The 27,060-nt window shown below is 39.5% G+C and overlaps 1 protein-coding gene, 1 long non-coding RNA gene and 1 other non-coding gene across 3 annotated transcripts; 1 reads left to right on the top strand and 2 right to left on the bottom strand.

Annotated features, from left to right (window-relative positions):
* Positions 1-3,090: 3,090 nt before the first annotated feature.
* Positions 3,091-3,181, bottom strand: LOC149384248 (small nucleolar RNA SNORD96 family). Its single transcript, XR_016301936.1, has one exon. It is a non-coding gene; the product is annotated as a small nucleolar RNA SNORD96 family (small nucleolar RNA).
* A 5,969-nt stretch (positions 3,182-9,150) lies between these two features.
* LOC149384247 (phenolic glucoside malonyltransferase 1-like) lies at positions 9,151-10,539 on the bottom strand. The gene has a single exon (XM_089628007.1). It carries the CDS (start codon positions 10,537-10,539, stop codon positions 9,151-9,153), a length of 1,389 nt encoding a protein of 462 aa, XP_089484133.1.
* A 5,955-nt stretch (positions 10,540-16,494) lies between these two features.
* LOC149384246 (uncharacterized) lies at positions 16,495-17,520 on the top strand. Its single transcript, XR_016301657.1, has 3 exons — positions 16,495-16,659; positions 16,804-16,925; positions 16,995-17,520. It is a non-coding gene; the product is annotated as an uncharacterized LOC149384246 (long non-coding RNA).
* The last annotated feature ends 9,540 nt before the right edge of the window (positions 17,521-27,060 follow it).

Genomic DNA, 27,060 nt, shown 5'->3' with positions numbered 1-27,060 from the left:
ACCGCCCGAGCACCATATCTCTCAACCAATATGGAGCAAGGGTATGAATCATGCGACCTTTCGTAGGGGTGGTGTTATAGAAAGAAATATATATATATATATATATATATATATATATATATATATATATATATATATAGAGTGTATTGTAAGTTGTAACACATACATAGAGGCGGCTGATTCCAATTTTTAAAGCGCGTGGAACAAAGGGTCGTTATCGACGTATGACGCTGAAGGAAATCATGAGGAAACCCCTTTTTCTCTCTTAGAACTCTTAAAGTAGTTATTCCCGGAAGTTCTTCGACCACATCGCTTGGCCTTGTCGTCTCCACTATAACGCCATGATCAGAGCTTACTCTGCCACCGATTCAGCCCTCGAAGGCCTACGCTTGTACCGCGATATGCGACGCCGAGGCGTCCCACCGAACGAGTTCTCGGCCTCGTTCGCTATTAAATGCTGTGTTGCAGAGTCTTCGGTGGCCGGCGGTGTTCAGCTCCACGCGCGAGTCGTGAGAGACGGGCATCGATCGGACTCTCACATGCTCACTACGCTGACTGAGTTGTACTCGCTCTGCTACCGGTTCTCCGAAGCGCACAACATGTTCGACGAAATTCCTGAGAGAGACACCGTCGCACAACATGTTCGACGAAATTCCAGGATGCGCTGGCTCTTTTCGAGGCCATGTGGCGCGGCGAGGACGCGTGTGAGCCCAACAGAGTTTCGTTCTTGCTTGGGCTCCAAGCTTGCGCGGAGCTGCACGCCCCCGAACTCGGAGAGAGGATTCACCGTTACATTGAGGAGCGCGGATTCGGGGACTGTTGTTAACGTATATTTAGGGCTGTTAGATTTAGTCAGATAGTCAAATATTATATCCTACACTCTAGGAGTTAGTTTACTAATTTCTAGTAAAACTAGTCGAAGCCACGCGCTTCTTCGCGCGAGTAATTTATATTTTATAGTATTTATAATATTTTAAGTAAGTAAGTTATTAGAAGTAAATGTATTGTTATTATTGTTGAAGTATAAAATGAACTAATGAACGAAATATAAATTTGTCAATCCTCTTGCTCCATTATATTTTGTATATGAATCCCATAAATTTCATAGTTTGTTGTACAAAATCATAACAAAAAAGTGTTTCATTTTGTTCATTTAGCCAAGTCCTAAAAAGTTACAAGTCAATACTTGCATTTGGAGTTAACAAAGTTCATTGGATTTCACCAACAAGATGGTTGAAGGTCATAAACAAAATAATTACCACAATATTTGATAGAAAATTCGCAACCAAGACACAAAAGCTAAAGAAAAGTTTCTTCACTTTGTTAGTGAAGTGGAGACAAAATGTACAGCCCTTACAATCTTTTCCTGATTTCTTATAATTACAACATTCAAAATAGCTAGACACCAAGGATCCAAAATCAAAAGGGTGCATTCTAAAAGCTCGTTATCATAGAAAATGTGGGTCTTTTTGAACAAAAAACAGCAGGCTAACATCCACACCAGTTAGGATTTTTATGATTTTGGCTTCTTCGTTGGTCTGGTGTAGTTGGATAATAGTTGAGTGGTGGATTTTTGTTCGGGGTCCATCGCAGGTCAATCAGGGCTCGGTACTGGGTCCGTTGCTGGTCAATCCGGGCTCGATCATGGGTCTTTCGCAGGTAAATCGAGGCTCATTCTGAGTTTCATCAGGATTTTCTGTGGCTTTCCAAAAGATATTGATCAAGAAACATTTGTCTACGCAAACAATAGATAGTGCATCACATATTCGTACAGTCACACACGCTTCCTTTTAAATCGGTATAAGAAAATCATATTTCAAAGCAAATGATAGGGTCTGCCATAGCTTGATTCATCGAATGCTCCCGATTGAGTTGGGACCAAAATTTTAAATCCAGCAAAATATATCTCAAAGATTAGGATTTCTCTTTATTAATATAAAAAAAATTCCGAATTTTCAGATTAATATTATCATCGAATTGAATGACCCCAAAATATTAATTCGCTTAAAGCCCCTAATGAGTTTGGGCGGCCTTGATTACATGATATAAATTTTTTTTATCCCATCTCAAATAAAAATGAAAAGGATTAAGTACTCTAACTAATTAATATAGTTGAATTCTTAAAGTAATTTCTAATCATTAATTTTTAGTTAAAATTATGATATTTTTTATTTAATCCTTAATTTTTTAATCGAATCCGTATTTTTAATTTTAATTATGTCTTAAAACTTTATTAAAATTTATTTAATTTGGATCTAGAGATGAAATTAGAAAATCACTACAAAATTTGCTCTTTTTTCCAGTCTAACTGTATCCCATCCCAGTTATCCACGTAATTCTCAACTCTCTTCTCTTCTTCTTCTTCTACTTCTTCTTCTTCTTCTTCTGAGAGCTCACCTGCAATGGCGTTGGAGACGGATACAGCTTTCTCTCTCTCAAGCGGAAGTCTTATTAGACTGTGCAAAGTTCGTCTTCTCAGGCCAAATATTATTGCGCTGATGACAAACCTCTTTCTTGTCTCTCTCAACAGACAATAGCACAACGATCATGGCGAAACCTCTCTCCTCTCTCAACGCCATTTTGATCCGTAAAGCCCAGCAACGGCGAGGACAGAAAGAAATCGACATTGTGCACGTCATATCTCTCATAAACTCGTGTTCAAAAAACTCCCATTTGCTCCAAATCCACGCCCACATCGTCTGTTCCTCTCTCCTCTCCGACTCCGCCGTCTCTCTCGCCTTCATCAATCGCTCGTCGGCGCTGCGAGGCCCGAGCTATTCCCGGAAGTTCTTGGACCAGATCGCCAGGCCTTGTCGCGTCCACTACAACGCCATTATCAGAGCTTACTCCGTCACCGATTCAGCCATCGAAGGCCTACGCTTGTACCGCGATATGCGACGCCGAGGCGTCCCGGCGAACGCGTTCTCGTCGACGTTCGCCACGAAATGCTGCGTCGGAGAGTCTTCGCTGTATTATTGGCACAAAGTTTTTTTTCCTATCTGTTGCGTCAGATATTGAACTTCTTACATTCAGGCCAGAAATAAGTAAGTTGATCAATAAACATCAAAACCCTGTGCTTTAAGAGCATTAATACCTCAGAATTGCAACATATGTCAACAAAGCTTAAAAAGCTATTCAGTCCCAAAAGATGTTGTTTGAAGACTGTTATCATCATCGGTATTATACTCACCACGAGGGAATTCTCAGCCACCCCTGAGGCGTGACTCGGGTTAGGGTCATTGGATAATAGCTGAGTGGTGGATTTTTGTTCGGGGGTCCATCGCAGGTCAATCAGGGCTCGGTACTGGGTCCGTTGCTGGTCAATCCGGGCTCGATCATGAGTCTTTCGCAGGTAAATCGAGGCTCATTCTGAATTTCATCAGGGTTTTCCATGGCTTTCCAAAAGATATTGATCAAGAAACATTCGTCTACGCAAATAATAGATTGTACATCACATTTACGTACAGTCACACACGCTTCCTTTGAAATCGGTATAGTAAAATTATATTTCAAAGCAAATGATTGGGTCTGCGTTAGCCTGATTCATCGAATTCTAAATAAAGATCTAAAAGAAGTACGAAAAAAAAAAAACAGAGACAAAGAAAGGACACAAGATACGGATTGGTCCTTGAGGTCACCAATCAACCCTGAGGTCAGAATCTTCTTGATCTTATCATTATACCTTTGTGACCATGCCATCATTGAAATATTTTTTCTGTTTATGATCGTCTCGTTGTAATGGATCATATTAATGTGTGGTCAGAGTATAGAGAATAGAGATTGAGTCAGAGGCAGAGAGAAACTTGAAATATGTTATTATTATGGCGTTAGGATGTCTTGTAGAAAAATTTGCTTGGTCCTAGACAATGCGACAATTAGAGCAAGTTAAGTATGTGTTATTACCATATCAGTAAAAGTTGTATTCGCTTCAAATTCTTATCCGATGTCTGATTCGCCACCTGAATTTCTAAACTGAATTATGGAGCGAGTTCTTATCCGTGCTGGGCTCTGGAAGATCTTCCATCATTCAGACAAAGTTGACTCTAATGGTTACTCCCATGTATGAACATCGTCCCACATGTCGCCTAAACATTATAAAGTAATTCTCGTAACAATCTGATATGGCTTGGCATATGATTTGAATAAGGCGTCGCAGTTCTTGAGTTCGCCGTGTAATTTATGCTCAGCTTTCTTTCTGCAACAGATATAGGTGATCGGCATCAACGAAACTCAATTCTTCGAGGGCCTCTATGATTTTTGTTGCACAGCGGCGGACCGTGATGGAAAAACATTTGTCGTTTCAGGAATCAATGTTGACTATTATTACATTTCTAGGTTAGGAGAGATAGAAATTGGATTTGAGAATTGGGGAAAAACTAACTCTCATCTTGAATGATTGAGAGTGAAAATGTTTATTCCAATCTAATGAGATATGTACAAGTAAAGGGCTTTATATAGCCATGAAACATAAAAGAAATAAAGGAAAATACAACGAAAGAAATAAAAGAAAAACAACTTATTGAACTTGTCGTTTTATAGACATAAACGACAATACAAACATATTTGATCTCTAGTACACCCCCGCAAGATGAACTTTCCCGAAAGTTCATCTTGGATTGAACTTGAATATCGAAGAAGACAACTCGGAGAAGACCTCGATCGAATGAATGAAGAAAAAAATGACTTTGTGAAGAATCGGTCTTCTTTCCCAACCACATACGCATCAAATGCAGTGTCGTCTCTTTGGATCTGAACTTTCTTGAAGTGAGAGCTTTGATCGAGAACCGCCATGGAAGGAAAGATAAGATATTGGTACGCAGAGAGTGAGTCGAGTTTGTTTGTCGAGGAAGCCCCGACGGTGACGACGACGACGATGGAGGTTTCCAATGAGGGGTTTCCGTGCAGCTTCTCCTCTGACGAGTGTTCGCTTGCGAGGATACCGTCTGTCGATCCCGAATTGATTTGGGAGGTTCTCACCAATTGATTTGCGACGATCGTAGACAGTGGAGGAGGCGGAGCAGATTCGCTTGGAGCAGAGCATCTGCGGGAGGCGATCGACGCTACCAGCAAGCTCGGAGCACTCCGACTTTGATGACTCGGTTGGCGAGCAGGATCGGAACTGAGAGCTCGTCTTGGAGCGACCTTTCTAAAATCCTCAAATCTTGTTTGTTCAGCCTCGGCGGCCTCCTTGCGCTCGGAGCCGGTCTTGAACGTGTCGACGATCGCGATCCAAGCGTCGAAGGCAAAGATCAAACCCACGACGAAATCAACGAAATACCACGCGACCAAGAACCCCGAGACTTCTTGTACCCGTGGATCCACGGCGACATGACCGAGAAAGGCATGAGCTTTAGCCTCACGAAGAGCTTGAAATCATTATGGAAAAGGAATCGGGGATCGAAAATCAGCTTTCTTGAAGCCTTGACACCGCGAAAATTGCCAGAAGAAGAACTTGAAGCATTGACACGGCGGGAATTCGCCGGAGAAGATCTTGAATGTGACGCGGCGGGACTCGCCTGAAGAAAATCTTGAAGCTTTGACACAGCGGGACTCGCCGGAGAAGCCTCTTGAATGTTGACACGGCGGGACTCGCCGGAAGAAGATTCTTGAATGTTGACACGGCGGAACTCGCCGGATTGGGATCTTGAACCCGTTGATACGACGTTGAATCGCCGAAAAAAAAAGATCTTGAAGTCTTGACAAAGCGGAAAATCGCCGGAAGAAGATCTTGAAAGTTAACACGGCTTGAATCGCCGGAAAGGAATCTTGATAAAAACACTCCGAACTTCCAATGCGCTCTGTCGATGAAGCTTCTTCCGTCGATGAAGCGATGGTGAGAAGAACTTGAAATCGAGAAAAAGAGGCGCTAAATAACCGGAATACTTGGAGATAAAAGGAAATTGACCTTCGTGAAATTCCACCGGGCTCGCGTCGGAGATCTTTTCCGATCGTCGAGGAAATCGGGGAGGACGAAGTGGATTTCTCCATAACCTAGAAATCGAATGCGGAAGATCGCTCTGATACCATATTACATTTCTAGGTTATGATAGATAGAAATTGGATTTGAGAATTGGGGAAAAACTAACTCTCATCTTGAATGATTGAGAGTGAAAATGTTTATTCCAATCTAATGAGAAATGTACAAGTAAAGGGCTTTATATAGCCATGAAACATAGAAGAAATAAAGGAAAATACAATGAAAGAAATAAAAGAAAAACAACTTATTGAACTTGTCGTTTTATAGACATAAACGACAATACAAACATATTTGATCTCTAATAACTATTTGAGGTACTTCTCTTGAGAAGACTCAAACTGCGTGTAAACTTATGTGTGGGTCATCGATCAACTAAATTGCACGAGGAGCTTCGGGTCACTTCTGGACATAATTCATCTTGCTTCAGTGACAAAGCTGAGTTTGAGGTGTGAGATTTGTGGGAAAAGTGCGTTCTTTACGCTGAGGAAATCAAAGGAGACACAGACAGAGCTCATAGTTGTGGCCAAGCTTACATGCCCGTGAATCGCCACCACTATGATCGAGGCCACAGGAGTTTCCTTGGAATCTCAAGTTCACTCCACTTCTCGCAGTTTGTCCGATTTTTGTTCGGGGGTCAATCGGGTCACAATATTTCGTGACTCAATCTGGTCTCGGTCGTGGGTCTTTCGCGGGTTAATCGGGTCAAACATTACAGCTTCAACAAGGAAGACTTAACAGTTTCGTTGCGCTATGTAATGTAAATTTTGTAACACATAGATATGATACTCGAATTGTTTACGGGCAAACGTAATAAATTTAGTATAAATATTTACAGAAAATATCGGCACAAAAACTCAATGTTTACGAGTTGTAACACTCAAGTACCCATTGTTTAAAAGTTATGAGAATAGTACCTAAAGTCAAAAATTTGGTCTTCTGTTACAACCTCTGCCGTTAAAGACATGAATGTTGATACACGTGTCAACACTGATTATTTTGAAATTTTTTAATTAATTTTGTTGTTTTTAAATATTAAAAGTTAATAATTTAAAAAATATATATTAAAAAATAAATTTTCTCTCTCTCTCTCTCTCTCTCTACAACTATATCCCGCTCGTCCACAAATGCAGGCGCAGTCCCGCTCCTTCTCCTCGCCGACCTCTTACGTGATTGCAAAATCTCAGCATGGTTCAAATTGCTGCAAATCTAGTTCTTCATGCTCGAACAAAGTATATCGAGATTAATCTTACTTTTTCTAGCAGAAAGTTCTTCAACGCTAAATCGATGTTCTCTCCACGCTCCTTCTCTTGATCAGGCTATGGATGTGTTTACCAGAGATATTTCAAGCTTGCGGTTCCCTTCGTTGCGCTTCAAACTTAGAGTAAAAGCTCTTCTTACTCAGAGTTTGTGGGGGCTATTAGAGTATAGATGTCATTTACCATAAACAACTCGTGTCTTATTGTTTTAACTTAAGAATTAAGTGTCGTTTGCTTATGTGTAAGAGTTAGTTACTTAGATAATCTTCTATACTATGTTCGTATAAGAATCTTAGCTTGTAATCAGTCATTGAATCAATGAATCATTTCGTAATTTGTTCATTTAACCAAATACTTCTCTATCGTTAACATTAACACTCACCGGCAACAAAACTGTTGTACTTGTGAGCCATTGAGATTTGTGCATTCATTAACTTGAAAGCACAAACCTATGGGCATGGATGAAGCCACATTTGAGAAAATAATTAAAGCTTTTAACCTCAATAACAAGTGGAAGAAAAAACTACTTATATTTACGACTTTAATAAGAATAAGCTTAAGAAAAATAGAATACTAGTTGCTAGTCTTCCCAAAAATATAGTGGATAACATGATTGATAGTATATACCACCATGATCGATACGAGACAAAATTATATCATGATGTCATACTCAAAAGATACATTGGATTAATACACTTGAAGCAAAGATCCCGAGCTAATTAGCGTACCCACGGTGATAAAAATTCTAAATTTTTTTCACTCCTAAGCTAATAGTAGGTGGCAAAATAATTCAATCAACAAATTATTGATGACTCGGGACAGCAACGCAGTTCTGTAGCCGATATCTCTTATTGTTTATTTTCGAGACCTTTTTGGCAAAATGGCCGTGGTAACATGGATGATCTTCAAAATTGGATTCCTAATTGTATTTCGAAACTCAAAATTTGCTTGGCTCGAGGCAGATTTTTCTTGTCGGGACCATGAAGAGGCTCTGTTTGACATGCACCCTACAAAGGTTCCTAACTCGGACGGTTTGCCTGACCTTTTTTTTTCATAAATATAGGAATGTGCTCAAGGACCGGGTTTGTTTCTACAGCATTTCCGCGCGTTAATATATTTATATATAACATATTATGTAATATTAATTCATTTTTCACCGGCATGTCGGTTTTTCATTGAAAATGATATTTTATTTGCTTTTTTCCACATTTTTTTTGTTCGATTTTCCGTCCGCTTGTCCATTTTCCGTAAATCACGAAGCTCGAAACGGCGTCAAAAATGGCATTTCGAAACTTGGTTGCAACAGCCTAGCTAATTTTCAGTCAACTGGACTCTGTTGACTCTCTGATGTAGAGCGTAATATAGGAAAGAGAGATAATCGCAAATTGCAACACAAATGTTGACTTCTTTTTTCTATTTCATAAAATCTACCAAATTACATCAATGGAGAATAATACTTACAGAGTTGAAAAGGGCGTAAAAAAGGAAATAAATCATAATCAATGCACCAACAAATTCTAAAATTGAAATGAAATAAAACTGATCACAATTGATGCTCATCAATGCCATAATTTCCGCATATGCTCATCAATACCCTTTATTGCCATTATTGCCGCATCACTCTCGCTGATTGTGCTCACTTGAGTTGCTGACGTGACATTATATCTAACACTGGACCACCCACTCCCAGCCTAGTGGGGGTTCTATATTGTCACATATTCTGATCATCTTTCTGTACTATAACATATTCTGGTAATGAAAATACGCATGAAAAACTACAGCGTATGTAACAAACAGAATGGAAATAAAGAAACACAATATCACGAATTTGACAATCCTTATTAGAAAGAAAAGGAAAAAAAAAATAGAAATAAAGTGTTGGACGATCATCAACTTTTTAATTAGACTAACGGTAAATCACTCAACAAGACCTCGAGCGAAGAGAGAAGCGAAAGCTTCCATTTCATTTCTTTCTCGAACCAACCCGATCTCGATCCCGCCGAGCTCGTCACGACTGTCTGAAAACACGTACGCTCCGGTTGTTTCCACCGAAACCATCTCCACTTTCCTTGGCCTTCCCCACCCGAAATCGGTCCCATATACATCGAACCGGTTCGACCCAGCAACCCCAAACATGTTAACACTACCGTCCTTCGGACCCGCGAATCCTGCGATCAGACCGGCGGCCCAACCCTCTGCGCCGGCCAGAGCTCCGTCACGGTCAAGACTTGCCAAAGCTTCCGCGATGGCCTTCACGGCCACAACGAGGCCGTCTTCGCTACGCAGGGTTTTCGGGTCCTGAATAACGCAGACTCGGCTCCCAATGCAGTTCCCGAAGTAGTTCTCCGGCAGAGCTGGGCTCATTCGGGACCTGCAATCGTAGTTTATGACCAGCAATACCACCCCGGATTCGATTCCTTTGACCACGGCACCGCAGACGACGGAATAGGCGAAGGCAAGGCAAAAGGCTGAGAGGCGAATATTACTCCGATCTTCTTCTCCGAGTTTGTTTCCGATGGTTTCTCTGAGCTTTGCTAAGTTTGCGCTGGTCAATGTGAAAGTGCCCCGAACGTGACCTGGCGGGGCTGGGTTGAACTTCCAGCTGAGGAGGCTTCTGTTGTTCGGACCGTGATCCAGATCTCTCCAAGCTTTCGCGTACGCTTCTTTCAGCTTCAATGGGTCTTCTATTACCGTCTTGTCGCAGAACGGTTTGAGCTCCGGCGGCAAATCTTGTGACCTGAAGAGATGAGCCCAGGCTCTCATGAACGACGTCGAAGTCTTTCCGTCGGCGAAGGCGTGGTGACTCGAGATTCCAATGCAAATCCCGGCGTCAGGGAACAACGTGATTTGCAGAGACAAGAGCTCGGCTCTCTCGCTGGTCTCCGCTAGCGTCGGGATCAGAGGATGGGTCGCTTCCACTTCGACGAATTCGCCGTTGAATCCCCCGGAGACGAGGTGGAAATCGACGCCCTTGGATTCGGCCACGGCGAGGGAAACGCCGTCGCCGTCTTTGCGGACGACGAAGGGCTCGTCGTGGGACTCCGGCCAGATTAGGTTTCCGGCGAAAGGGAAGAGCGTGAGGGCGAGGGATAAGGATCGTTTGAGGCGGGGAAGGAGGTCGGAGTGGAACGAGGATTTGGAGACGGAGAGTTCGTAGAAGAAGAGGCGCTGGACAGGTGGCAATCGGAGCCACCGGATATCGAAGAAAGTGAGAGCAAGACTAGTGTTTGAATCGCTTGAGTCTAGAGAGTTGATCTTTGAGATTTCAACTATCTCGATCATACTCTTTTGTTGTTTTTCTTCCATTACTCAGATAATTTGTTAGTATGCACAGTTATATGGATATATAAGTCAAGAAACAGAGTTGGGAGAGAGAGAGAGATCAATAATGGCTGCGTTTGTTTAATATTAAAAAAATTATGTTTATAAGTTATTCGGTAAAACTGATTTTACAAAAAAAAACTTCAAAAGCGATTTTAAATTTTGTAAATGAATTAGAAAAGCTAGGATTTTTAGCTTTTGAAAAAAAGTGTTTTTAAATTTGTTATGCAAATTACTATAATACATATGAGACAGAAGAAAGTCTTTTTTTTTTTTTTTTTTTAAGAACATGTTTATTTTAGTTTTTTTACTATAATATATTTATTTTACCAAACGCTAATCAGTTTTTGTTATCAGTAACAACTATTTTATAAACAGTTTACCAAACACTTATCAATTAAAAAAAAACATTTTTTTTAAAAACAAAGCTATGTCAAATTATGCCAATATATATGATACTATATGTGACCACGCACGGTAATGACCCTGCGTTAAATATAACATCCCTGCTATTAATGACCTTAAAACCTCTTTCACCCTTAACCCACAGCCTATAGCCTTTAGTACCATCAGGATAGCCTAGAAAAACACACTTCACAGCCCTAGGGTCAAGCTTACTTTCTTTTTGATGCGCATAAGCAGAACAACAAAAAATTCTTAAATGTGAGATATCAGGAATTTTACCAGACCACACATCTTCAGGTGTTTTGAACTCAAGAGCACTGGACGGACTCCTATTGACGAGATAAGCAACTGTGACAACAGCTTCACCCCAGAAGTTCTTAGGTAGCCCTGAGCTGAATAGCATGCATCTTGATTTGTCTAGTAGAGTCCTGTTCATTCTTTCAGCCACTCCATTTTGCTGTGGAGTATGTTTCACTAAGTGATGCCTTTGAATACCTGCTTCCTTGCAATAAGAGTCAAAAACCTCATTGCAAAACTCTAAACCATTGTCTGTCCTCAAGAACTTTATTCTTTTATCAGACAAGTTTTTAACCAGAGTTTTCCAATTCTTAAATTTTCCAAAAGCATCATTTTTATTTTTCAGCAAAAACACTCATACTTTCCTTGAAAAATCATCAATTAAGGAAAGAAAATACATGTTACCACCATGCGTGGGATTCCTTTCAGGACCCCACAAGTCCGAGTGAATGTACTCAAGGATACGTGTAGATGTGTGCTTCCCAACCTTGAACTTCAGGCGGTGATGTTTTCCCAGAACACAATGTTCACAGAAGCCAACACTGGAGATTTTGTCCTTACCAAAGTATTGACTTTCTTTCAGGACTTAGAGACCTTTGTCACTAATATGGCCTAGTCTTCTGTGCCACAAGATAGCTTTAAGATCTTCTGGTGAGTTGGTCACTGTTGCTGCTGAGCCAGAGATGGTTTCTCCAACAAGATAATAGAGGCCATCAATTTTGACCCCCTTAATGACTGTCATAGACCCCTTTGAGATTCTCATGACCCCTTTCTCAGTCTTGTTGCTGTAGCCTGAGTCATCAAGAACTCCCAGAGACACCAGGTTTCTTGTGAGACTAGGTACATATCTCACATCCTTGAGAACTCTGCAGCACCCATCAAACATCTTGAAGTTTACAGTGCCTATGCCCTCCACCAGACAAGTGTCACTGTTTCCCAACACTACTTTTCCTCCTTGAAGTCCCCTGAAATCTGTAAGATAATCTCTATTGTAAGTCATATGATAAGTACAGCCAGAATCTAAAATCCAGTCACTTTTCTCCTTTTCACTTGAGATGACCAGGACTTCTCCACTGTCATAACCATCCCCATAGTTTGCTGAGTCTTGTTGACTGGTGCTGGTACTGGTGTTGTTCTTGTCCTTCTCTTTCTTTAGCCATTTGTAGCAGTCTTTCTTTAGGTGTCCAGGTTTCTTGCAATAGAAGCAAGTTCTTGTCTGCTTCCCATCAGTATTGGATGACTTTTGAGGACTCTTGCTTCTAGACTTTCCTTTATTATTCTTGTTAGGATTCTTGTTTTGGCCCTTGTCCTGTCCATAATGTGCCTCTGCTGGAGATGAGAGTGCCTTCTCTGATTTTATCTCAAATTCCTTGGATCTCAGAGCAGATACTACCTCATCTAGGGTAATCTGTGTTCGACCATACTTAATAGCAGATTTCACTTCCTTATAGGTGTCAGTCAAAGAGTTAAGAATAATAATAGCCTGATTTTCATCACTCATAGATTCCTTTTCGCCAGAGTTAGCAAGTTCAATAGTGAGTTTTCGAAATTCATCAAGATTTTCATCTAAAGATTTGGAAGAGTTCATTTTGAAACCAAACAGCCTTTCTTTCAGAAAAATTTTGTTTGTTAAAGATTTTACTTGAAAAAGATCATCAAGTCTCTTCCATATTTTAGCCGGTGTGTCATCACTATCTATCTGGCGAATTATTGAATCTGAGACATGAAATATCAGGGTACCTGTAGCTGTTTCAAGGATCTCGTTCTTCTGATCCTCAGTTGTCCCTTATGGCCAAATTATCGGATCTTCGATCGCCTTGAGAAGACGTTGTTGTGCGAGAAGAGCTTTGATTTTCCTCCGCCATATTCGATAGTCTCCAGAACCATCAAATTTGTCGATGTCGATTCTCATGTTGTTCGTCGGAATTGAATTCGAGAACAACTGGATTTCACCACGGCTTCGACTCTGAATCGCCCCTGTATCTCCACCTTCCACAGATTCTTAGTCAAAGGCTTCTTTCTTGATCTGATCCGATGTTGACTCTGGTTCCGCCAGCTTGAAAAATGACTTGTTTCACGAGCTGTGACTTGAGAGAAAACGCCGACGAGGCTCTGATACGACTGTTATGTTATACTTCCTCTCTAAACGAAACACTCAGACGCACAAGCACACAAGAACACAGTGGATTGTTTACGAGGTTCGGTCAAAACGACCTACTCCCCGGAATTCCCCTCTCGAAATTCGGTGCACTATGATTAAACCCGTTACAAACACTCTCCCTGGTGATCTCACAATCCGAGACCTCCCAACCTAAGAACATAGATGGAGAAGACGATGAACTACCCAAGAATTGATCCCCCAACTCTCTCGCTCAATCTCTCAATCAGTTTCTCTCTCTCTTTTCTTTTGTCTGTGTGTCAATAAAGCCGTTAGCACAGTACATATAACAACTCAGCCTAACTAACTTAAGCCTAATACTAACTCAACCATTTATAGACCATGGTCAAGTTAGCTTACACGTGTACTAACTAACACAAAACCGTGGTTAAGGCACAACTAATATCAACACATATATATATATATATATATATATAACGTAAAAGCATATATATATATATATATATATATATATATATATATCACGTAAGGAATTATGAAAGTACCCAAATTGCTAGAGTTTTGAGAAAGAATTGAGCAAAAAAGATGTCCGTGATAGGGCATTAATGAACTAGAATGCTAAATAACGTGTGGTGACAAAGACGTTGGAGTATATATAATGAACATCTAAAATGGAAGTTATTGATTTGTCTTTATCTCGCGATTACAGAGCGAATATTTAAGATTAGTAGCAAATGAGCTAATTTAAAACGTTTAAATTGTCCAGATTGTCCTTTAGAACTTCGTTTTAAAGAAAATTAAAAAGTTGGCTTATATACGTATCAGCCGTTATTAATTAAAAAAAAAATTCATGATTTCTTATTGAATGCGAATTTTAGAATATATTTGTTTGACTAATAAATTAGGAAAGAGTAACAAAATATGCAAAAAAAAAAAAAAAAAAAAAAATCCAATCGGCTTTTTTTTTTTAAATATATAAAACTGGGAACCAAATTACATGCTGAACGTGATTTTTTTTATAAAATAAAAAATAACGAATTAACTTCTTAATTGGTAACCGAAATAAATTGTAATTGGAATTTGAAATGGAAGTAATGAGTCATTTATTTCTTTTTCCTCATCTTTTTTTTACTGAACCGTGTAGAACATAAACACTATTAAAAAAAATTAAAAAATTAAATCCATTTCTTTTTTGGTTTGCCGTTTTTTTGTTGGTGTGTTATTAGCTAAGTGTTATGTTTGTGGTTTTTCGTTTTTTAATGAATAGATATGGTAGTTTTTTTAAAAAACAGTATTTTTTTTGTAATAATAAGCACTAAAAAAGTAGATGTTAGTATTTTAGACGAAAACGCTTTCGTATTATTATTTTTGTTTGTTATATTTTGTTTGTTTGATGTTTGGTTTATATATTTTTATTATTATTTGCATGTCTTAACACTGTTAATGTAAGGTTTGGGATTTCGGGGTTTTATTGTTTGGCTTAGTATATCGTGATGGTTACTCAATATGGGATACCAAAAAGCTTTATTATTTGAAGACTATATAATATGTGTTATAATGTGTTAAAGGTTTGTTTGTATAAAAGATAAATAAATAAAAATCTTCGTTTAATTCAACGTTTTTTAAGCAGAATCCCACATCTACTTTTGATGAATTGAGAGTGGTTTGTTTGGTTTACAACATGGTGTAATTTGTGGTGTAATGCAGGGACACGGAGCCAGAAAAGCTCATCGAAGCTCACCGATTAATTTGAAAGAACAAAAAAATTCAAGAGTTAATTTGTAATTTTTAGAATAAAAAAATTTATATTTTTTCAAATAAGTCCAAAGTGCAAAAAAAAAAAAAAAAAAATTGAGGTGGGCTTGAGCCCTCTTCGGCCTACTTAGCTGCGTCTCTGGTGTAATATGCTATAGTTCAAGACATAAAGTATATCAATTTAATCAAACTAACCCATTGCACCACAGTTTTATATTATGTGGTGTAATGTGTGGTGGAACGTAGTTTATGTCTTGTTTGTGGAAAATTAACAAATCTACATTGGAAGCCTATTTCGATATTTCATGATTTGCAATTGTTTTTTTTTTTGAATTTTTTTGTACAAAATAGTCAATTCAAACTAAGTGTGCAGTAAAATAACTAAGGTTTCATAAGTAAGCGTATTTTAGTTACTTATAATGTAAAAATACTAATACCTATAATTTGTATTATTGGCACAATGTTTTTTTTTTTTCTATCTTTTGTGTCAGATATTGAACGTCATACATTCAGGCCAGAATTAAGTAAGTTGATCAATAAACATCAAAACCCTGTGCTTAAGAGTATTAATACCTCAGAATTGCAACATATGTCAACGAAGCTTAAAAAGCTATACAGTCCCAAAAGATAGTGTTTGAAGACTGTTATCATAATCGGTATTATACTCACCACGAGGGAATTTCTCCGCCCACCCCTGGGCGTGACTCGGGTTAGGGTCGTTGGATAATAGCTGAGTGGTGGATTTTTGTTCGGGGGTCCATCGCAGGTCAATCAGAGCTCGGTATTGGGTCCGTTGCTGGTCAATCCGGGCTCGATCATGGGTCTTTCGCAGGTAAATCGAGGCTCATTCTGAGTTTCATCAGGGTTTTCCATGGCTTTCCAAAAGATATTGATCAAGAAACATTGTGCATCACATTTACGTACAGTCACACACACTTCCTTTGAAATTGGTATAGTAAAATCATATTTCAAAGCAAATGATTGGGTCTGCCTTAGCCTGATTCATCGAATTCTAAATAAAGATCTAAAAGAAGTACGAGAACGAAAAAAAGGAAAAAACAGAAACGAAGAAAGGACACAAGGTACAGATTGGTCCTTGAGGTCACCAATCTACCTTGAGGTCAGAATCTTTCTGATCTTATCATTATACCTTTCTGACCACGCCATCATTGAAATATTTTTTCTATTTATGATCGTCTCGTTCTAATGGATATCATATTAATGTGTGGTCAGAGTATAGAGGAGATCGAGTCAGAAGCAGAGAGAAACTTGAAATATGTTATTATTTTGGCGTTAGGATGTCTTGTAGAAAAATTTGCTTGGTCCTAGACAATGCGACAACTAGAGCAAGTTAATTATGTGTTATTACCATATCAGTAAAAGCTGTATTTGCTTCAAATTCTTATCCGATGTCTGATTCACCACTTGAATTTCTAAACTGAATTATGAATGCGAGTTCTTATCCGTGCTGGGCTCTGGAAGATTTTCCATCATTCAGACAGAAAGTTGACTCTAATGATTACTCCCAGGTATGAACATCGTCCCACATGTCGCCTAAACATTATAAAGTAATTTTCGTAACAATCTGATATGGCTTGGCATAAGATTTGAATAAGGCGTCGCAGTTCTTGAGTTCGCCGTGTAATTTCTGCACAGCTTTCTTTCTGCAACAGATATAGGTGATCAACATCAACGAAACTCAATTCTTCGAGGGCCTCTATGATTTTTGTTGCACAGCGGCGGACCGTGATGGAAAAACATTTGTCGTTTGTGGACTCGATGGTGACTATTTGAGGTACTTCTCTTGAGAAGACTCAAACTGCATGTATACTTATGTGTGGGTCATCAATCAACTAAATTGCAGGAGGAGCTTCGGGTCACTTCTGGACATAATTCATCTTGCTTCAGTGACAAAGCTGAGTTTGAGGTGTGAGATTTGTGGGAAAAGTGCGTTCTTTACGCTGGGGAAATCAAAGGAGACACGGACAGAGCTCATAGTTGTGGCCAAGCTTACATGCCCGTGAATCGCCACCACTATGATCGAGGCCACAGGAGTTTCCTTGGAATCTCAAGTTCACTCCACTTCTCACAATTTATCCGATTTTTGTTCGGGGGTCAATCGGGTCACAATCTTTCGCGAATCAATCTGGTCTCGGTCGTGGGTCTTTCGCAGGTTAATCGGGTCAAACATTACAGCTTCAACAAGGAAGACTTATCAGTTTCGTTGCGCTATGTAATGTAAATTTTGTAACACATAGATATGATACTCGAATTGTTTCCGGGCAAACGTAATAAATTTTGTATAAATATTTAGAGAAAATAGCGGCACAAAAACTCAATGTTTACGAGTTGTAACACTCAAGTACCCGTTTAAAAGTTATGAGAATAGTACCCAAAGTCAATAATTTGTTCTTCCGTTACAACATTTGCCGTTAAAGACTTGAATGTTGATACACGTGTCAACATTGAAATTTTGTTGTTTTTAAATATTAAAAGTTAATAATTTAAAAAATATATATTAAAAAATAAATCTCTCTCTCTCTCTCTCTCTCTCTCTCTCTCTCTCTCTCTCTCTCTCTCTCTCTCTCTCTCTCTCTCTGGTTGAATTACGCATTTACAATTAAATGGATCTCTTTGATTGAATTGCGTTTTTTTTTTTTTTTTGTGCAATTATTAACAAGGAGAGAGGGGCAGGTTTTCTTTGTTTGAAAAATTGAAATAAAAAACCTTCTTTCTTTTTTTTTTTGGGAAAATGACATATACTATTTGTTGTAGTGAAATGTCGAGTTTAACATTTAGATTTCAAACATGTCGAGTTTGTACCTCTTGTTCAATTAAAATGACGAAATTATACTATAAAGTAGATAACTGTGCAATAAATCTTATTTTTATTGACTTTCAATTGATGTTGACTCTAATATAAGAAACCGAACCAAACCCCAAACTAGAACCCTAATCCCCAAATTCCCGATTTTTTAACAAAAACTTAGGTAACTAGCCAACTAAAACGTTTGAGATTGTTATATAGCCAATTTATCGTAAATCTTAGGTAAATAGCCATAAAGATGTCATTCCTAGTTTGTCCTTTCATTGAAATAAAAAAAAGTGGGGCATTTACGTCAATTTACACATGTAAATACATGGACGTGGCTATTTACCTAAGATTTACGAAACGTTGGTTATATAGCAATGTGAAACTGTAAATATGACTATATACCTAATGGACCCATTTTAAAAATAAAAAATAGCTCTAAATTGAAATAGACTAATAAATTTTATACCTCCTAAGAGATGGCTTCCTTCTCCTTGAGCATTGAAGAAAACAAATCACAAATATATACATTTAAAATTCACAACATGAAAAAAAAAAGAAAAAAAAAAAAGATAATGAGATTTGAACCCACATCCCTAAGACATTACACAAGAGATAATGTCAACTGAGCTAGATAGTACTTGGTGTATGGGGAATATAACTTGGCCTCACTATGGCACACAATTAGAATTTCAGCATTTAATTCTTAAACATAAAAGAGGAAGAAGGATTAGCTCATGGTCCTCAGGCAAGCAACATAGTATATCCCGCTCGTCCGTAGCGGCAGGCGCAGTCTCACGAGCCTAGCTTGTGGCTGAAACTATGTGGCTACAATCTATTCTTGGCGAGCTCGGTCACTCTTCTCCCCGGCAACCTATTATGTGATCATCAAAAATCGACGTCGGGATACTATGTGTATGTGGGATCTGACTTGATTGTTTAGTCCTCACACAAGCAACTTACAACTATATCCTGCTCGTCCACAGATGCAGGCACAGTCCCGCTCCTTCTCCTCGCCGACCTATTGTGTGATTGCAAAATCTCAGCACGGTTCAAATTGCTGCAAATCTAGTTCTTTATGCTCGGACAAAGTATATTGAGATTAATCTTACTTTTTCTAGCAGAATGTTCTTCAACGCTAAATCGATGTTCTCTCCACGCTCCTTCTCTTGATCAGGCTATGGATGTGTTCACCAGAGATATTTCAAGCTTGCGGTTCCCTACGTTGCGCTTCAAACTTAGAGTAAAAGCTCTTCTTACTCAGAGTTTGTGGGGGCTATTAGAGTATAGATGTCATTTACCATAAACGACTCATGTCTTATTGTTTTAACTTAAGAATTAAGTGTCGTTTGCTTATGTGTAAGAGTTAGTTACTTCGATAATCTTCTATACTATGTTCGTATAAGAATCTTGGCTTGTAATCAGTCATTGTATCAATGAATCATTTCGTAATTTGTTCATTTAACCAAATACTTCTCTGTCGCTAACTTTAACACTCACAGGCAACAAAACTGACGTACTTGTGAGCCATTGAGATTTGTGCATTCATTAACTTGAAAGCGCAAACCTATGGGCATGGATGAAGCCACATTTAAAAAATAATTAAAGCTTTGAACCTCAATATCAAATTGAAGAAAAAACTACTTATATTTAAGACTTTTATAAGAATAAGCTTAAGAAAAATAGAATACTAGTTGCTAGTCTGGCCAAAAATGAGTATAACATGATTGATAGTATACCACCATTATATATAGAGTAGAAAAAAGACATTTTTTTAGAATTTTTTTTAAAAGAAAAAATAAGAGATTGGACCCTAGCACAAGTAGTGTTCATTCGTACCGATTTTTTTTTTTATCAGAGAGATAAAAATATCTCCAAAAAAATTTTAAATGCATTTTTTTCAAACCTAAATATTTCTAGATATGTCTCTATATATTTATTCATCCGAACTAAAATATATTAATTCTTCCGCAGCAACGCACGTGACATATTGCTTGTGATCTATATGAGAAAAAAATATATCATGATGTCATACTCAAAAGATGCATTGTATTAAATCCTTGGCTGCTAAGTTGGAAAAACTCTTATCTGCCGAAGAGATACATTGGAAGCAAAGATCCCGAGCTAATTGGCTTACCCACGGTGATAAAAATTCGAATTTTTTTCGCTCCCAAGCTAATTGTAGGCGGCAAAATAATTCAATCAACAAAATTATTGATGACTCGGGACAGCAACACAGTTCTATAGCCAATATCTCCGACACTTTTATTATCTATTTTCGAGATCTTTTTGGCACAATGGCTGGTTACATGGATGACCTTCCAAATGGGATTCCTGATCGTATTCCGAAACTATCGCCCTTATAATTTGCTTGGCTCGAGGCAGATTTTTCTTGTCGGGACATTGAAGAGGCTCTGTTTGACATGCACCCTACAAAGGCTCCTAGCTCGGATGGTTTGCCTGCCTTTTTTTTCCAGAAATATTGGAATGTACTCGGGGACCGGGTTTCTGCAGCATTTCTGCACGTGCTCAATGGGGAGGCTAGTATCGCTGAGTGGAAAAAGACCATTATTTCTATGATCCCAAAGATAGATGGTGCGGAAAGAGTGAAGGATTTTCATCTGATTGCTCTTTGTAATGTCCTCTACAAGGTGGTCTCCAAAACTCTAGCAAACCGACTTAAACCATTCTTCGGGGATGTGATCGATGAAAATCAAAGCGCTTTTGTGACGGGCCGCCAAATTATTGATAACATTCTCCATGGTTTTGAATGTAATCATTGGTTGAGGGCCCGAAAGAAAGGTAAGATGGGCTATTGTGCTTTGAAACTAGATATGAGTAAAGCCTACAACCGCATTGAGTGGATATACTTGATTTGTATAATGGAGAGGATGGGATTCAGGCCTCGATGGATTCCGCGGGTTATGGACTGTATTACGACCGTGAGCTTCTCAGTCTTAGTGAACGGCCAAGTCTCGATGGAATTTATACCCTCGCGAGGTCTCCGTCAAGGTGATCCTATCTCGCCTTATCTGTTTATCCTATGTGCCCAAGGATTCTCTTCTCTTATCCATCAAGAAGTGCATTTGGGAAATCTCCACAGTATCAGTATCTCGCAGTCAAGCCCTGCTATCTCTCACCTTTTTTTTCACCGACGACAGCCTAGTGTTCTTCCAAGCCTCGGAACGCAATTGTCGAAGTTTACTGAGATGTATCATAGTATATTCCAAGGCTTCGAGTCAACTAGTAAATTTTGATAAATCTGCGATCTCTTTCTCCCCCAATGTAACTTTGGAGGTTATGGATTCTATTCGAAGGCTGATTGGTGTTCCCATCTCCACTAGCATCGACATTTATCTCGGACTTCCCACCTTTACTCTCCGAGCATAGCGAATTCAGTTTGGCTTCCTCCGAGCGTGGGTTCTTAAACGTCTTCACGGGTGGATTGTGAAGTGTTTCTCGGCGGGTGGAAATAAGACACTCATCAAACCGGTAATTCAATCAATTCCTACTTATACCATGGGGACTTTTAAAGTTCCTATAGGTATTTGTGATTCAATTGAAGGGATGTGTGCTAGCTTTTGGTGGGGAACGAAAGATAGGAAAATAAACTTCATTGGACTGAATGGGATAATTTATGTCGGGCCAAGAAAGACGGGGCTCTTGGATTTCGGAAACGTCGGAAATTTAATCAAGCGTTGCTAGCACAGCAAGTCTGGAATGTCTCTATTTTTCATGCTATTCCCGAACACGGTAGTTCTTACACTTGATAAAGTCTCATGTGGGGAAGAGAAATCCATGACAAGGGTGGAGATGGAGAGTCAATATCTATTTATGGGGATAGGTGGTTTCCGTCTCCAACGAGTTTCAAAATCCAATCCCCTATTCGACTTCCCGCAAATTCCAAGGTAAGCGACCTCTTGTTGGCTTTGGGCAATTGGGATGTGGCTAAGGTCCGAGCTGCTTTTCTGCCTTTTGAAACTGAGGTAATTATCTCGCTTTCCCGTCCCTTCCAACCCTGAGAGGACTCGGTTATTTGGCATTTTGATGAAAAAGGAATTTACTCGGTCAAAAGTAGGTATCGTGTAGACATAGAAAATGTTGCAGCATCCTCGGCGTCGTGTTCAAAGGAGCCTAATTCCATGTGGCCTAGATTCTGTAAGTTAAATATCCCGCCCACGATCAGAGTCTATATGTGTAGCGTGCTTGTCGGAATGTAATCCCTACGAGAGGTAATTTGGAAAGACAACATGTTCCCTTATCCCCTCATCGTATCGTTTACGGCTGTCAACAAGATACTACCGTTCACGCTCTGCTATTTTGTCCATCTGTCAAGGGAGCATGGGTTATTTCGCCGTTCGAGTCTTTGCTTCATCGAGACCAGAATACGCAACTCTTGGATATTATCCACAAGGGTCTTACTCGCTCTACGAGATGGGCCTCCTTTTTTACGATGTTGTGGATGATTTGATCCTATATAAACAAGATGATTCATGAGCATTGGAAATCTGAGATGAATTCAGTTTTCAACAAGATGTGGAAATTCAATGTTGACGTTGCTGACATACTTGAATCCAGAGAGTGCGGTATTGGTGGTTGTATCCGTGACAGGGATGGGGTATTCAGATTTGAATTTAATCGTCCGGTGGTACGTGTTTCTTCAGAACTGCTTGCAATTCGTGAAGGCATGTTGGTGGCTTTAAGATTTGGTTTCCACTCATGCGACATGGAATCTGACTCTAAACGTGCTATAGATATGGTGACAGCTGGTGCTTCTCATGCTATAGAAATGTATTCTACAAGCTCTTAATGGCGATTTGATCTCTGCTCCTTGAGAGCTAATAAAATCCTGTTTCTAAAAAAAAATGTATATTTAGAAATTAAGAAATCGTGAATATATATAAGAAGAAATTGTATATTTGCCCCCTGATTTATGGCCTTACTGCAAAATGCCCCCTATCTTTTTAAAACTATTTGTTAACCCCTTGTTATATAAAAAAGTAGTAGTTTGGTCCTTCCGTCAAAAAAGATGCCCAATCGTCAGTTAAATAATCACGTGGAACGCACGTGTTCTAGTAAATAAGGGTAAAATCGTTATTTTGTTAGTCGGATGAGGGAGTGTATTTAATTGTTTGTTTATTCATCTAAATTAAATAAGTTGAGGTGTAAAAATAAATTAAATAAAGAAAAAACAGTAATTAAGTAAAAAAAAAAACAGTCGGATGTAAAAATCCCAAATTGCATCGAGTCTTAACAGTAAAACCCTAGAACTGAAAAACCAATAATGGCGAAAGGTAAATATCCCGGGAAGTCGTCACCAGCGCGAAGGTCTGTGGCATCTTCTCGCTCGAAGTCGAAAGGGAAAGAAAGTGCGAATAAGAAATCGACCGCACTGCCCAAGAAATCGACCGCACTGCCCAAGAAATCACCGGCTCGAAAACCAAAACAGAAGCAAAAATCGCCTGTTCCGACGAAGGAGTCTCCACCGAGTGAGAACGAATGTACAGGTATGAACACTTTTGTGTCTTTTAAGTGTTATTTAAAGTCGATAATATAGTTGAGGACCACAATGCTTTTGTCGAATGGGTCCAGGGTATGAAAAGAAGTTTTTTATTTGTTTTTTTTATGGTTTTAGTGTGTGCGATGGTTTTTTCCCCTTTTAATATACAGTGGGTCCTTAGTGTCGGTAGATTAAATTTATGCTTAGTCTTGGTTGGTTGGTTGGCTATATTTAATTGGAAGCCGGGTTTGTGTTGTTGTTCTTTTATGTGGTTTTGTTTTTCTATTCATGTACGAGATTTGTTAGTTCTTTGAAGCAGTGATATCCCTTTGCACTAATAACGGCTCTTTGTTTGACTGTCGTTATTTTTTTTTTTTTTGCAGTTGAAACATTGAACTGCTTTGTCTTGAACGTTCGCCATGGAGGTACGCTCTTGTTTGCAACGACTGATCGTGATTGGAGCTATGAAGGTGGAGTTGTAGAGCGCATCGAGAGTGTAGACGTAGATAGGATTTCGATGGTTTGTTTGGACAAGCTATTGACGGTGACGCTTCGATACACTACGGGGCCGCTATACTTCATGAAGTCTACCTTGTGTGACAAACTAGAGTGCATATGCTCTGATGAGTTGCTCTTAGAACTGTTGTCAGAGACTCTCAAAACGAAATGGGAAGTGCACATTTATTGTGATCACCCCGATGGTTCTCACCCAACTGGACCGGCAACGGTGGAGCAGGACGATCAGCAAGTACAATCCGACCACTTTGATGTTCAAGTTGATGCAGTGGACGTGATTCACATGGAGGAGCTGATCCAACTAGAGCAATATCACAATGAAGCTGCTGAGCCACATGAAGCTGCTGAGCCACGTGAAGCTGGTGAGCCACATGATGCTGGTGAGCCACGTGAAGCTAATGAGCCACGTGAAGCTGATGAGCCACGTGAAGCTGCTGAGCCACATGAACTTGAAGAATTTGAAGGCTTTGACGATTTTGAAGATGCCGAGGGTGACGTTGAAGATGCCGAGGATGACGTTGAAGATGTTGGTTTTGAAGCAAGTGAAGACGACGTAGAAGTTGATGGTGATGTTGTTGACCTTGGCCTGGCGTACATAGGTAAAGGAATGAACGACGTTAGTGATGAAGATGATGACTCGAATGACAGTGACTTCGACATGGATGCGTACATCGGAATTGAAGATTCATCGTCTGAAGATGAGGTCAGACCACCCGGTGAAAGCTCTAGTGCTCCGAGGAATTTCAAAAAGAAACTCCCCAACTTCGTGGAGTTTAAAGAATCTGAATTAAAAAACCCGGTCTTCAAGCTGGGTATGACATTCCAAACCGGCAAGCTCTTCAAGGACGCCATAAGGGAGTACTCAATACGCAGTGGTAAAGCCATTCATTTTAAGAAGAACGACTACAACAGAGTCCGTGCAGAGTGCGAGCATCCGAGCTGCAATTGGACGTGTTTTGCTTCATTGTCGAGGCGAACAGGTATGTTCATAGTATGCTTGAGAACAGGCCCGGCTGAAGTGGGCCAATTGCCCAAGGCCCAAAGACTATATAATAATTAATTTTTTTTTATAAGCATTTCTACTTAGAATTATTGCTTTCTCTCAGTGGTAATTATCAAATAAAACATTAGTAATTAATTAATTATCAAAACAGTAATAATTATTGCTTTCTCTTAGTAGTAATTATCAAATAAAACAGTAGTAATTAATTAATTATTTATGTCACAAATAAAACAGTAGTAATTAAATATAATAAGCTGCTATATTAATGTTTTCTATTTGGATTTGGATTTGAAGAATGTTAGTTAGTTAGTCGCTGACCTGCTATTGGTTAAAACAGGTTTTTTCCAAATCAAGACGTACATGAGTGAACATACATGCCCACCGGTTAATGTGAATAGGTTTGCGACATCAAAATGGATGTCACGTACGTACATGCAACAATTCAAAGACTGCGATTCATGGTCAGCAAGGGATGTGATGAACCAACTGCAGAGAGACTTTTTAGTTGAGTGTAGTCGGGATAAAGCGTACAGGGCAAAAAAGCTTGCTCTGATGGAAATTGAAGGGAGCTACAAACAGCAATATGCCAAGCTATGGGACTACGGGGCAGAGTTAGTGGCTACAAATCCCGGTTCAACTGTCAAGTTTCATACTGAAAATGGTGAGAACGATATCCCGGTTTTTAAAAGGATGTACGTGTGTTTCAAAGGCTGCAAAGAAGGATTTAAATATTGTAGGCCTGTTATTGGGGTTGATGGCTGCCACATAAAGGGTCATCATACCGGTCAACTGTTGACAGCCATCGGAATTGATGCAAACAACGGCATATTTCCGATCGCGTATGCTGTTGTCGAGTCTGAATGCAAATCTTCTTGGGCCTGGTTCTTGGACTTTCTCAAAGATGACTTGAACATTGTGAATGGCCACCAATGGACATTTATATCTGATAAGCAAAAAGGGCTACAAGAAGCTTTATCAGGGATGTGGGAAAAAGGCTCTGTTCAAGCGGAGCACAGACATTGTGCACGGCATTTGCAGAAAAACTTCACAAAGGTAATTTTCTTAGATATGTGATTTGAAGGTGAACTTAGAACCAGTGAATTTTCTATTTGTATTTGAATATACTGACTGATTCTATTGCATCTTAGGTACATAAAGGGTTGTTTCTGAAAACAAAGATGATGCACGCGGCGTTGTCGTATTCCACGGCTCGTTTCGAAGCCGAAATGGGTTTAATCAAAGACGAGGAACCTGAGGCCTTTGAGTGGCTTATGAGAAAAGGAATTGGCCACTGGGCTAGAAGTCGTTTCAGAACCGGTCCTAAGTGCGAGATCTCACTCAACAACTTGTGTGAGAGTTTCAACGGCACGCGAGCAATTCTGTTGGCTAGACAGAAGCCAATACTCTCTATGCTTGAGCGCATTAGAATGTATATACTTCGCAGGTTCACCAAGCAACGACTTTCCGGTGAGAAGTGGAAGAAAGAGGTTGGACACGCATTTTCAAGGTTATTGAAGCCAACAAGGTACTAAGTGCAGAAAATATTGCGCATTGGGCGGGTGATTTGGATTATCAAGTGTCTAACATGTATGGAAGCATGTATAAAGTGGATCTTGGTCACCAAACATGCTCGTGTGGACGCTGGGATTTGTCTGGTACACTAATGTTGTAAACCCGGTCTTCCATTTATATTCTTACTATCTCCTTATCAAGCTTAACGATTGAATTTGTTGCAGGTATACCATGCTCACACGCCATTAGCTGCATATGGCAAAGGCATGAAGAACCATTGAATTATGTCTCCCATTGGTACAAAAAGGAGTGTTACCGAGAGACATACAAGCACAAGATTTTTCCAATCAATCCTCCAGAACAGTGGCCCAAAACAACATCCACACCCATGGAGATGCCAGAAGACAGGGTCAAACCAGGTAGACCCAAAAAATTAAGGAGGGTTGAGCACGATGAGGTTATTCCTCCCGGTGGAACGAAGATGAGAAGACGCTACGTCGCAACAGCATGCTCAAAATGTGGCAAAGACAGTCACAACGCACGTACGTGTTTCAGACGCCAGCAAGAGGAACAGGTACATTCAATAC

The sequence above is a fragment of the Urtica dioica genome, chromosome 10 (assembly GCF_054948205.1).
Source record: "Urtica dioica subsp. dioica isolate 48M chromosome 10, U.dioica_male_clone48M_v1_H2, whole genome shotgun sequence".
Taxonomy (NCBI): Eukaryota; Viridiplantae; Streptophyta; class Magnoliopsida; order Rosales; family Urticaceae; genus Urtica; species Urtica dioica.
This window is presented reverse-complemented; position numbering and strand designations above follow the sequence as displayed.

What these genes read in the sequence shown, in the direction of transcription:
- LOC149384247 (XM_089628007.1), bottom strand. Translation starts at nt 10,539, where the DNA reads ATGGAAGAAAAACAACAAAAGAGTATGATCGAGATAGTTGAAATCTCA.